The 13,838-nt window shown below is 36.5% G+C and overlaps 1 protein-coding gene across 2 annotated transcripts; it reads right to left on the reverse strand.

The window, feature by feature from the left end:
* Positions 1–1,942: 1,942 nt before the first annotated feature.
* On the reverse strand, positions 1,943–12,096 carry LOC103062485 (torsin-1A-interacting protein 2). Of its 2 annotated transcripts, none has more exons than XM_015889474.2 (5): positions 11,658–12,096; positions 8,504–8,663; positions 7,025–7,519; positions 5,874–6,011; positions 1,943–4,631 (listed from the first exon to the last, which is right to left on the reverse strand). In XM_015889474.2, the coding sequence occupies exons 2-5, from the start codon at positions 8,535–8,537 to the stop codon at positions 3,823–3,825; spliced, it is 1,476 nt and encodes a 491-aa protein (XP_015744960.1). In that variant the 5' UTR covers positions 8,538–8,663; positions 11,658–12,096; the 3' UTR covers positions 1,943–3,822. The 2 variants fall into 2 exon arrangements, with proteins under 2 accessions (XP_015744960.1, XP_088009328.1); XM_088153202.1 differs by lacking the exon at positions 11,658–12,096 and adding an exon at positions 11,480–11,647.
* Between the last annotated feature and the right edge of the window lie 1,742 nt (positions 12,097–13,838).

Genomic DNA, 13,838 nt, shown 5'->3' on the forward strand with positions numbered 1-13,838 from the left:
CAAGACCAAGCTGTTGTCTGTCCGTCCAGATTCAGTCAGCTCCAATATTGTTTCTTGGGGGAGAGGGAACAAATCTGAGACTTGGGGATCCTCTTTGACTCATGGCTATTGCTGGGTGGCCAGAGCATCTGCCCAGCTCCAGCTGGTGTATCAGTTGCAGCCATACCAGGAGTGTAAGAATATTTCAAAGGTAATTCATGCCCACATCTTTATTCTCCTGGATTACTATGTGCTGTATATGGGGCTGTCTTTGAAGACCACTAAGAAATCACAATTGATGCAGAATTCAGCATCCTAACTATCATGTGGCGCTGTTTGCTAGGATTGTGTTACACCTGTACTATAGATTCTGCATTGGTTACCAACAGGATTCCAGTTGAACCCAAACTGTTGTTTTTGACCTATAAAGGGACCTGGGTACTTTCTCCAGTTGGAATTGACCCATCCCTTGAACATCCTGGGACAAATTTTAAATTGGCCTCCATGGGATATGGAGAGAGCTGAGACTAGGAAGTACCACTTCTCTATCACAGTTTTGTGAAATAGCTGGAAGCTGTGCTTATGCTTCTTTTAAGGTTCTGGAAGCTAATTAATACAAAGCTCATCCAGAGACTGCTGGGAGAGAGTAGAGACCCAGTTTTGATTTTTTTGATAGTTGGGAAATCTGTTGTTGTTATTGCTGTTTATATGATTTGTGATAATTTATTTTGTGTATGTATCATGACATTTTAATATAACTGGAGGATTTTAACCTTATAATGGATGTTCTCATGCTACTGTTAACAGACAGGAGTTCTGTGATGATTTGGCAATATATAAATGCAATGAATGAATGAAAGCCACTTAATTGAGATGCGAGCTTCACATTTTAAAGATATAACACATTAAAAGACATCAATGCACTACCAACCATGGAAAATATCCATAATCCACCCATGGGAAAAATACAGGTCTAGTCCACAAAGTTACACAAAGACATGTACGTTTGCCATAATGCAACCACTAGAGGGCATTCGATTGTTTCAAATCCAGCCTTTCTAAACATACTAACAGCAACAAAGTGAGGTAGGAATTCAGACTTATTACAATGATACATCAGCCTTCCCAATCAGGTGCCTTCCAGATGTTTTGGATTACAACTCCTATAATCTCCCGTTATCCAACCATAAGATGAGAGTATTCGTACAATGCAAAGAGCTAAAACACCTAGCTGAAGATTTATTTTCTTTTCCAACCTAGAGATTTTTTAAATTTCCTAAGAGCAAAACTATGTATATGTCTACACAAAAATAAAACCCAGTGAGTTTATTCCCAGGTTAAGAGGGTACAGGATCCCATCTCTCTCAGACAGGGCTCATGAAGCTTTTTCTTCCTATTGTCCCAATGTTTTTAAAGGGAATGTATCCTAGCAGCTGTTAATATTAAGCCATACAATTCATGAATGGCATGCAGTCAGTTCTATCAAAGATGCCTTTTAAAAGACACATGTCACTAAAGGACTTTAATTTTGTAGCATGGATAATTTGCTGGACCACCCATGTCAAACCCTTTCCAAGTTAGTCATCTAATCCATTAATGGTTTCTCCATATGTGGCTTAGCCTGTAGGTGATTTGATTAGATTGACCTTAAAAAAAACCAAAAAACTCTCCAGTAACTATTCTGCCATTGTATGAGCTTCTCTGGCTTTCAATCTTTCAACAAATCTTGGCTAATTTGCCTTTCAATAGTTCAGGCAGATTAAAAAGTGATGGTAATTCTCCAACCAAAACCACACATTAGAAAACAACTGGCAGAATATATTTTGAATAATCTTGGATAGGGAATGATGAGTTTTTCACCATACACATTGAAGAATGTTGTTGTAAGCCACCCAAAGTTGCTTGTAAAAGTGAGATGGGTGGCTATATAAATTGGATAAATAAATTTTAAAAAATAAAAATAACGTTGTTATGATGGATCTACACTTGCTTACTTATTTCCTATCTGCTACATTAGACTTGAACCACATCCCACTTTAGTTCCAGTGAAACCAATGAGACAGGGCAGCAATGACCAACTTCAGTCTTGCTGATTTCAGTGGGTCTAACACATGACTATCTTAGATGCAATTTCTACATTGTGTACAGTGGTTTATTATTATTGTCTGCTTGTTTATTAAAAAGATAAAGACTGCCTTGAATTGAGCTTTACTCCTGGTAACTACACAGACCTGTTCATGCAGGCTTTTTGGCAACAATATAGAAGTGGTTTGTCACTGCCTTCTTCCAGCTTTTTGTGGTCCTATAAATTTGAGAACAGAAGTTTTAATTTCAGCACAAACCAACATCAACAGGAGCTCACATGAGTTGTCCTGCTTTCACATTGCTCATCAATTTACTTAACTGGAATCTGAAGAGCTCTACCCAGTACCGATCTGTGCTAAAAACAACATGATCTTCACATGAAAATACTGTAGATCCAATATGTTTGTTCAGGAGAAACATTTACTAAAGGTAGATGGAGATGTGAGAGTTACAATCCACATGACAATCAAAGTATGTAAATATGTCTAGCAAGGTTTGCAAAGGAAGATTCCAATTTTTTATATTTCATCTGTAATAAAGTTAAATAAAATGAAAATAATTTCTATCTATTCTCTTACCATATGTTTATGCTGTCAATTCTTTACAGACATCTAAATAGGACACCCATATACTTGTTAACCCAGCATCACTTCAGTGAAGCAACTTTGACTAAATAATTCTTCTAAATCTGTGAACTTTGTAGTCACTAATTAGACAGTCCCAATTTATGACTAGAACTGAATTATACCTATGTCATTCTAAGGTAGCTTTTCCAACCAGACACCCTCCAAATGTTTTACAATAGCAGTTCTAAGAATTCTCAGCCACCTTCCGTGCCAACATATCCAGGTAAGTCTAAGAGTCCTAACCAGCCACTGCAAAAATACTAAATTAGATGAAATGTTATACTGACTGAGCAAGAGGCATCTTCTTCTGTTCCCACTAGGATATTTATGTTGTATCTTTGGAAGGAATTGCAGTTTACATCACAAATTTAAATCACTGAAATTGAGAAGAGATGTAATACACAATAGCTTCTTTATATACAGAATGCTATATCACATTATATACCATTTTGGAAATATCCCTTATAGGCATAAATATAATGCATTTAATTTATTTGACACCTCAATCCAAGTGGAATCTATATTAAAAAATTTTTTTTAATAAATTCAATATATTAACTGCACAAATTAAGAAAATCAGATCTGGTTTATTTTGCAATTAGCCTTAATATCAGCATCTAATTTTCAGTAAGTTGACTGAACTAGTATAAGGAGATCTTGTGCAAATATGCTAAACTCTGCAGTGTTTGCTTGGAGGAGGAGTTCACGTAAACTACTAAAATGCTCACATGCCACTCATGAGTTCTAGGTTAAGCTATCCAACCTGTACATTAGCATTTTTTTCTACATTGAGGAAATTGCCTTCCATATTAAAAAATTGTACTGTTTCCATTTTCCTCCAATGGCAAACTTATTCTGGATATATAAATGTGCAAATTATACTAGTTATCCATCTTTAAAAATATTGCATTAAATTGCATCACAAATGCCAACTCAACAACAAAATCAATTCAGTAACTTCTCTGGTTATGAAAGTCATAATCAAAACCAACATCACAATGCATAATTGATTTAAAAATAGCTTGTTAATACCTTTAGTCCTCTCGGGCAATCAAAAAAAAAAAATCTGATTTGTGCAAATCCTTCAGAGGGCTGGGGAGGGAGGGTTTAAAGCTGGGTTCCTCTTTTTTCTTTAGTTCTTAAAAGTGAAGTCTTCCATATTTGCCACTTGCTGAGAGCAGCCATTATCTTCTATAAATGGCACAGGGCAAACAGGCAGGACTAAGTGGGATATGCGACTCCAGAGCCCACTTAGCTTATCCGTATCCATAAGGTTGTAAGATCCAGGTAAATCAGAGTTTGTGAATTTGGCCCAGAGGAAGTCCCGCACATTTTCTTCCACAATCTGTAGGCCAATGCTAGGATCCAACTTCTCATTCTCCAGCAAAACTGTCAAAATCAGTGCCACATCTTTGAAAGCAGCACTCTCATGGTCACAATATTTGTAAAAGATTAAGGTGGAACTTGCAGGCAGTGATTCAAACTGATGTACTACTGCTGCCTTTCCTCCTCCATGGAAACCAAAGCTCAGCTCTTCATCAACTGCCAGCTTTGCATGATCATTGCTCAGAGTGGATTTAGAAGTTCCATCTACATGTACTGTGCTACCTCCAAGGGATGATGAATAGGCACTGGCAATCTGGGTGCTCAGACACTTCAGAGTTGATTTAGCTTCCTGGGCAGCAGTAAAGATTAAGATAGCTGGTTCAGTGTGGTAGGATGCATTAAGGTGTTTCTGCAATATTTTCCGTACCCGTCCCCACAGGTGAGGACTCTGACCTGGGAAGCTGTCTTTCAGTGGATCAAACCTTGATAGGAAGGCCTCCACCACTGGATTTTTTGGCATACTTGGAGGGTGTGAAGTGTAGTAACCACTGCAACTTATGAAAATAGCAACCAAAAGGACCATGATTCCCAGAAAAATTCCATAGTGGAGAAATCCTAATAATAAGAGTAGGGAAGGGAGAGTGAAAACATAGAGAAAATAATTCAGAAAACATCACACACACACACAAAATCCACATGCCAACAGGCTTATGGTAATGTATTACTAATGGAATTAATCAATTATCGCATATCTCAAAGACAAGGGGTCAGTACTGGAACAATGGTGGCAACTAATTCCCACCCCCAGGCATCAGGTCTACCACTACTTGATAGACAGTTCAGGTTCAATTCCCCCTTATAGCATTAATATATTTTGTTTGGCTTAAGAGAGTTTTTCCCATGAGGAAAAACTTATATTCTCCAACGCTTGCAGAACACAACCTAATATATTCCCTTCTCACTATTCTGTCTTCCCCACCACCAATGTTTTTATGTAAGTAGAATGCTCCGGACAACGGACTTTCCAAGTGATGCTTACTAGAAAAGTTCAATATGTTTATGCTTATTTCTATATAGATTACTTTGTGGCTAGTTTATTTTGCCATATGGGATTTTAGATTAAATTACATTAAATTACATAGGGAAATATGGAATGTCTTGAAACTGGAACACAGTTGCTCAAGAAAACCCACAGATTTGTTTTTCAGCATTGGTTGTATCCTGAAATTTATATTCCCCATTCCCATCAAAAACAACACTTAAATCAGCTAACAGTACTACCATCATAATTAACATTTATACTACTAATTTCTTTTCCATTTAAAGAAATAAAATACCTTTAAAGCTACATGAATTATGGAAATAAAACCAGCATCACCAGTTGAAACCTCTGCCAGAAAATAAGGCAGCCTGACCTCTACAGTTTATCTGAATGAAAACATCTTTTGTCTGATGTTGCCCTCCCTGGAGGGAATCATAGGGGCTTGAAGCAGCTACTGAGAAGGCCCATAATATTTAGGGCAGTTGTCATTTTCTATCTTAAGTATTTCTGGGCTGATTATGGGAACAAAGTCAGGACTGTGTACACATTACTTTTTGCAGGTATATATATGGCCATCTGTGTGTTGGAGCTGGATTAGTGCTAGGGATCCTGCACATATTGGCACTGCAGGAAAAGATACAGCAAGATCATTGATTTTTTTTTCATTTTACTTGGTTTAGCCTTTGTTTTACACAGTAAAATAAGTGTAGAAATAAATAGCTCTGGTTACTACAAATGATATTATCAGGTCTTGAATTTAATGATCACTGTATGGCTTATTTGATCAGCTTTGTAAAAATCAAGAGTTTTCTCACCATTGTCTTGATGAGACTGGGAATTGTTTATTACCAGTTGTTCCACTGTGCTCTGCTCATTTACTTCTGGTGTAAGACACTCACTTGTCTTTTGAGAATAGATTTCAGTCACTGATTGGCATGTAGTATGTTGTACATCTTTTAAAAAAAAGCATAGCACTGTTACAAGAAGCAACCTGTCCGGTTATAAAAAATGTATGAATTATACAATTTTACCAACCAGTATAGCAGGCTTTTTCAACCATTGGTCCCAGAATTCCTGGCTAGCATGTCATATGGCTATGAGTGATGGAAATTACAGTCCAACAACTGAGGAGTCAAAGCTGAGAAAGTTGCACCAATCTGTAAGTAATCAGCTAAAAAGAAAGTTCACCGATAGTTCAACCCTCTCATGTCTTGTGGCCATTCTATGCTCAAGTTGAAACATCATACCAAACCATTCTATAGTATGTTTGGTTTTGCCCTTAGTTTGTGTGTAAACCCAATCATCATCATTTATTTAGCAAATCACACCTTAGCAAACTATGTCATAGTGCCTCAGTCTTACTATCTTCTGTAGAAATGCAACAGATAAAAGCCCAAGATAGAAAATTCCATCAAAACAGCAGAGGCGAATGAAGTATTGTGATGTTTTACGATACTCCAATTGTATAGACAAAGAAGTTCTTTAGACATTTCCTGGACTGCAAAGCCTCTATTAAAATACCATTTTTAAATGAAGATTTCACAGTCCCTAGTTGCAGACAAACATCTGAAAAATAAGTGTATAGAACTAGACTGGATTCTCAATCAAGCTAGTATGAAAGGACTATCAGACACCAAGTCTTTCCTTTCAACTTATACTGAAAAAGTGGGATTTTTAACAATCTATTATGGTTTAAGGCTTACCACTCTTAGCAAAGTTCTCATCTGAAGAACAACAACAATAAAAGTTTACCTCTTGGCACTAATTGTAACTAGAAAAAAGTAACTAGAATCATGTTTATGAAACTTGGATCAATGTTGAATATTTTGTTCTAATTGTCTAATTTGACATGGGAGTTTTGCCAACCCCATTTTGTCTTATGTATCTGTAGTTAAAATATGTTTAATTAGTAAAATTAATACAGAACACACTGTGGTACTTCCTTATTAATAAAATACTGCTTTACCTGCAATCAGATATGTCTTCTCCATGCCTTTAAGATTTTGAACTGTTTCTGTTTCCTTATCCAAACCATCTTCTTTTGTTTCTTCAGTATGATTCTTCGGTTTCAGAGAGTACTGACTTTGCTGGCCCTGTGAGTTGATTTTATCTTCTGGAACAGTTTCTGTTAATTTTTTTCCCTCTTTCTGAGAGTCTTGGAGGTCAATGTGGGTGGAACACTCAGTCTTTTCATGTAAAGGGTTTACCAAATTTATGTCTACAGAACTATCAGGTAAACTATCAGAATGAAAGGGAAGCCCTACAGTGCATTCTCCAGCATCAGTAGCCTCTGTTCTTAGTGGAAATCCATCAGAATGTAACAGCTTTTCTACCAAATAATCCTCTTCTGTTTCTTCTGTCTCATCTTCTTGAGGACCAGCTGAGATATTTTCTATATTAGGGGGCTGAAGATTCATCTGCCCCTCTGACATAGTCTCTTCTTTTCCTTCTTCAGGGAAGTCTGTATGGGGCAACATACAAAACATGGCTTCAGTAATTTTAAGTTATGTATTATCAGCTTCAGAGTTGTTATGTGCTCAAGAAGCTATTCGTGTCCAGCATAAAGGAAGCAAAGCACTGTACTTCCAGTGAATTACCACAAACTATTATTTTTCACCAGTTTCTAGCTTTCTTTTATTGTTTTAATAGTTTTTATTTTTACATTAGCCTTGTTATTCTTCAGAGGCCACACTGGAGGCTTTTGCCTCAAAGACTGCCTACAAAATATTTTAAATCAGTAAAAAAACAAAAAAACAAAACCCTGTTTTTACCAACCAATGCTCTCTCTATATTTATATCCTGCCTATCTGTCAAGAATTTCAAAGTTGTAGACCCCTTTTAAACTTTGAGAAAAAAGCAATTGTCTCAGGATTTTAAAGACAGAGACTTCACTTATATCTCTCCAGTAACTTCAAGTTAGATACTCTACTGACTCCAGCTGAATAAATGATCTAAGCATTATTCATTCAGCTTGCAGCTTCATGTTTGCTTCATGTTTAGACAGAAAAGAACACTTCATAGTAGAAAAGTCCAGATTTATAACCCAGGCACCTACCACACACTCTGTACTCATACTGCTGTGCTGTTTCCAGAAAATACATTGGATGAAGCTGCCTAGATTTCTACTTGACCACTTGCTACTTCCTAAATGTAACAAATCTCCCATCTTTAACAGCATTATTTGTTTGTTAAATTTATATCCCACCTTTCCTGCTGAATAAACATACTGTAATACTACTCTTTCCAATTTCTTCCCTACAACAACCCTGTAAGGAAAAGTAGGACTGAGAGATAGTGACTGCCCTAAAGTTGACTGCCCTAAAGTCACTCAGTGAACTACCATGGCTCTCAGTGGACTTGAACTAGGGACTTCTTAACAATGTAGATATGTGTGTCCCAATAGTTCTGAACAGCCAAGTACAACATATAAGACAATGAGCCATACCTTTCTGAGCAGATTGCTTGTTCTCCTCTGCCATCTTTTCTTAAGTTTCAATGACTTGATTTGTTTAGCTGCACTTTCTTGCTTAAACAACAAGCGTTCTTTTGTCAATTCTGAAGGTCTCTTCCAGCTGCATTCCCCAATGTTCTTGAAAAATATATATCTTGTCCACGTAAAGAAAAAAATTCAAATAAATATCCAAAATAACTAACTTGTGAAGAAATCTTAAATCTAAATCTAGAGCCTTAACTTATTTGCAAAGGATAATGTCTCACTAAACATGCTTAGACTGGTACTGAACTCAAGAAATTTTCTGTCATTATTTCTAAACAGTTACTTTAAATCGTTGATGCTTAAAATTATATTTTAAGTTTCCATTAAAATTATATAATATTTTTAAAGAACCCAGTGAATTCCTAAGCATGAAAAAACTGCACACGCATCTAAGTATGTTAAATATTAGCCACAAATTAATTGAAAATAAGAACAAGAATTAGGAAATGTATAAAATCATCAAAATACTATATTTTTATAAGAAATTATTGTGGATTTAAAATGTAATGAAACCATGGTCAAAAGTAAGTCTAATTGTTTAGTAGAAAATGTTATTAAAATAATAAAGACACTTCTCACAATAGCAATCAAGGTGAATTGATTTAAATTGGAGACGAAGATCAATATAAATAACTGATTTAAATCACTCACCAATAGTTTACCTATTTCTTAAACATAATCATGTTAATTTATAATAAATTTAAATCATTTGCTTAATTATTTCATTCTTAGAACCAGACCTTGTAATTCTTTATTGTGCAATATTTGCATTCTTTTATTTTACTAGACTATTTTAAATACTATCATAAAGGATAATTATTTTTTAAATAATTAATCACCATAATAGTGTGAGAGATTAAGGATAGGAGCAGGATTATACAAACTTTGGCCTTGCTGGTCAAACCAGATATTGTCATTATTAATTTATCCTATTCCACTTGAGTTAAAACTTCATTTAACTCAATAGATATAACAGGCAGCTAATAATGATTGTATCAGATTATTTAATATTAACCTAGTTATTTAAAAATTGGTGCTTTAAATTAGATGAAGGCCAGGAAACTGGGACACAATCCAGATAAGGAGGAGCTCTGTTAACTGATGGTGTTTCAATAATTTGGAGTGTCTTCCATCAACCTCCATTGATATATCAGTTGTAACCATATTTAGACAAAGTTAGCCTGTTTACTACTATTTTTTAAGTATTTTGCCAATTCTGTGCCAATTCTACTGGTTGCCAGGCAGGCTGAATTTAAAGTTTTGGTGATGACCTTTAAAAATGTAGATGGCTTAGGATCAATCTATCAGAATGAAAGCCATTTCCCATAATTCTTTCCATTGTTAAGATAATATTCAGAAATTCTTTGCCCAAGTGATTCTATAATTGCCACTATCTGTAAAATAGTGGCAATTGTCACTAAGGAGATCTACTTGATATCTTCATAGTATATATTGAAATGCCAGGCTAAGAACTTCCTCTGATGCCTGATATTTACTGTTTAGCAGTTGTGTCTTTTACTGCTAGCTTTGGAAAACAATTTCTATTGTCTTTGTTTGTGTCTTAGGCTTGTTATTCTTAAAGTTACACATGTGAACTCCTCTGAGGGTATTTCCCAGCTGGGCTGCATATAAATTAAGGAAATGAAATTCATATTTATATTTACTGAAAAATAGAAAGTAAAAAAATTATATCCATGTTGAAGTATAGCATAGTTCTGATATATGTACCCATATATATATATATATATATATATATATATATGCTATATTAACATAGCATTTGAAAAATCTAGTAAATTAAAAGCCATTTTCAAAGACTTATTAACAATTGCTCTAACATTGCTTGTAATATGGACATTTAATTAAAAATATCAACTTTACTTAGCCAAGACTGGTAACAAAATGCTGCAGTATGTTCCCAACCCTAATAGAAGTGGTCCTAATGCAGATTAGGCCTCACACTTAAAGGGGTGGGGCAGAGATAATGCAAACCTCCTACTGTATTCTTTTTCTTCTGCTCCTCACTGTGTTAATAACAGGGTGCTGCCAGCCACAAATCTATTGTATAGCTGTATGCAGGGACCCATCGTTCTAGAGATGGGAAAGATACCTGTCCACTAACTCCTGCACTCACCTTAGCTTCTCTGAGCTGTCCAGGTTTGAGGGTGTTAAGGTATCTTTACATGATGCCTGAATATTTTGTACGGCAGGTGATTCAGATCATGTCTCACATCATTAAAAAAAAGACAGCTGGGGTTGGATGAACGAGATTATGACCATAACATATGGAATAACAATGTCAATGGGGGATCGTGACCCAACAGCTCCCTCTCAACTCAACTCAATTCCCCCAGGAGGCAAGAAGCGTTCGTTAGGTGGCTAGGCCATTCCTCGAATATGCAAAGCCACGCTTACTCGAAGGTGGGGTCTGGTTTGTTTCTCGATGTGGATGCTTCCATGCATCACGGAAGATATGAAAAGAGTCAAACACGATCATTGTTATGAAAAGCAAGAGCAACATAGTTTGAGACAGTACTTTAGGTTCACCCATGAAGGATTTTTTTTTTTTTACGGAGTTGCCCTTACTCTCCAAGCTTGTGAGAAGTACTTGAATGGAAAAGAGAACGTTCTTCTCGTATAATCTTGGGAAGTGAACCTGAAACGGAAAATTATCCAAAGAGTCTTTCGCATCTGTCGCCCAGGAAGCCTCCAGGAACATCGCCTCCGATTCGCAACTTGGACCCGCCCTGGCCACGTTAAGCTGGTCGCCCTTCCGAGGGCGCTACGTCGGAAACGCCTCTCTTACCATCCCCCTCCCTCAATTTGGGAACTCACATGGGTCTCCTTTGCTGACCTGCAGAGGGTCCCAGGGCTATTTTCGGTGCTGCTTTTTCAGCTTTTAAATACTTCGAGCTTAATACTTACTCGTAGCCTAAGGCGTTATGGCAAAGGCCATTTTTATGCAGGAGAACTGAAACGGGATGTTAGATAACTCCAACTAAAGTCTCTCCCTGAACACAGTACCGGATTGGGAAACCGACGGATCACATCAACCATATTCAAGCTCGAGCATTTTTGTAGACTCGGCTCTCATTTCTCTTACCTCCTCTTGTGCGTCTCTTCCTCCTCCCCTCTCCAACCAGGAAACAAAACTGAGAAGACCGGGACTTATCTTGCTCCAGAAAGTTCAGACAGGCCTTAATAGTCATGTACGTTCTTACGTTTTTCGTCGTGGGAAGGCAGGACAAGGATTATGCCCAGATCCTATCTTCTTAAAACTAACTCCTTAGATCATAACTTCCTAGAAGCCGACCACACAGCCACACCAGAATCCTTAATTCCTATCAACGTCAAAATGATTTGTTCCGCAGTACGAGGCTTTGCAGAGGGATGCTGGGATATGTAGTTTTTTCATTTCTCCATGCCTATTTAGGAAAGAAAGCAAGCCTTGGAAGCCGCCTTTTCAATAGCTAATTCGATGACGTTTCTTTGTCCAGACAGAACGTGTAAGGCTATCATCTCGGCCAATGTTCCTTCCACTTTGGAATATTCTATTTTATTGAGGCTTTCTTCCTCACTCAGCAGAGCCTCTATTATGCCTTATCTCTTGAGCAAGGAGGGGACAGCTATAAAGTGCTGACAGCTTTCTTTGGAAGGACAAAATATTGACTTAAACATGTTAAAGAGTACAATAGGGCTTCTGCTTTTCTAATAGTTATGTAGAAGTGTTGGGTGAACAAATCGAAATGTTGCTGGCTTTGGATGAATCAGAGGTGCAAGGTTTGAGAAAGCAATAGCGGTGCTTGGTTCTTTGTCCTGAGTTAATGGCTGTCCACAAAGGAGATGTGTTTGCAAAAGAGACAGTGAAATAAATATGTCCTTTGAATATAGAATTCTGAATGATGCATCTTTGCAGTCAGTTATGCTGGATCACAGCTCACATGAGTGTGTCTGAATAGGAGTATGCAAATAAAGAGAAGCTGGGTCTCACAGATACCAATACTCTTGTCTGTATTACCTTTGGAAGTCTGATGCCAAATAAAGTGGAAGATTAGGGATAAATGGCAGAGACAGTAGCAGATGGGAATTACTGGAAGGAGGCATTATCAAATTTGGCCTAATTTGGATGATTTTTCAGAGTTTTGGTAAATAGGGATAGATGAAACAGGCCATCATTTTCCAAGCTTTGTTCCTTTCTGAGCCATTTATTCAAAATTGCAAGAACTATATCTCGATGTGTCCCTTTGTGATGTGGAGAAAGATAACCAACCTCTTTGGAAAGGACTGCATTGTAGTGATGACATAGAATCTTTATTACAGAGATTGTATGATTAGAACTGAAGTTACTGTAGTTCATTAGAAATACTTTTAAGAACATATCTGGGGACATGAACTTAAGAATTTTATATAAATACATGTAAACTTATTTCTGGATGTTGATCTTTTCCATAGTGGCAATAATGGAGGCTCCTGAAATCATGAAGAGGAAGAGAAAACAATTTCTCAAAACAGTAAAAAAGTCTTGCAAATTAAGTAACGTTAAAGAGTGAGAAAAAGGCATAAAGCATTTATCAGTTTGTTTGCAATGCCATGTACATAAAGCTTGATACAGGAAAGGGAGGATAACTACTGAATAAGAAGTTTTGATGTGCTCCAAAGTCCTAAGTTCACAAAATACTTCTGTCAAGGAAATCAGGCAATTTATTGTAAAGAACATAAGCTGCTATTCCACATTCATTTCCTAGGAGTAAAATTTATTGAATTCATTGCACCTAGAATCTGAATAAGTTGCTGGATCCAAAAACTTAGTGCTGAACCTAAAATACTGACTTCTGTTCACACTTCTTTCATTTACAGCTATTCACATAAGAACCTTCGAAAGCTAAAAATAAATTTGCCCAAGGCTATTAAATAAATCTTCTCTGCTTTAATGGTGGAACAAAGTCCACATAAATCACGGCTGAGTTGGCTTTTGATCATGCTAATGGAGCATGATCATTTAGTTTTAAATCTATCTCATTGAAAAAATAAAATATTTTTCCACACGTAGGCATTGTGGAATAGCTGTAAAAATCATTGAATGCATAACATTAAGTTAAATTAACATTCACTCCTGTGATACTGAAAATAGTAATGCCATTGTGAATAAAATATGATACTGTATTTATGCATAGTTTTTAAAACTTTTTTTTGTCATAGTGGCCAACCATTTCACCCACAAGCAGAAACATAGTCTTGCTCAAGTATTCAAAGCATGCTAATTTTACTTCAGATGATGATAATC

This window comes from Python bivittatus, unplaced genomic scaffold, assembly GCF_059951505.1.
Source record: "Python bivittatus isolate LINGU-HERP-01145 unplaced genomic scaffold, Pbiv_v1 ctg000700_np1212, whole genome shotgun sequence".
Taxonomy (NCBI): Eukaryota; Metazoa; Chordata; class Lepidosauria; order Squamata; family Pythonidae; genus Python; species Python bivittatus.

Coding starts and splice junctions, on each gene's coding strand:
- LOC103062485 (XM_015889474.2), bottom strand. CDS start 8,537: ATGGCAGAGGAGAACAAGCAATCTGCTCAGAAAG. Junction 7,520..8,503: donor CAAGCAATCTGCTCAGAAAG/GTATGGCTCATT, acceptor TGCCCCATACAG/ACTTCCCTGAAGAAGGAAAA. Junction 6,012..7,024: donor GAAGACATATCTGATTGCAG/GTAAAGCAGTAT, acceptor TTTTTTTAAAAG/ATGTACAACATACTACATGC.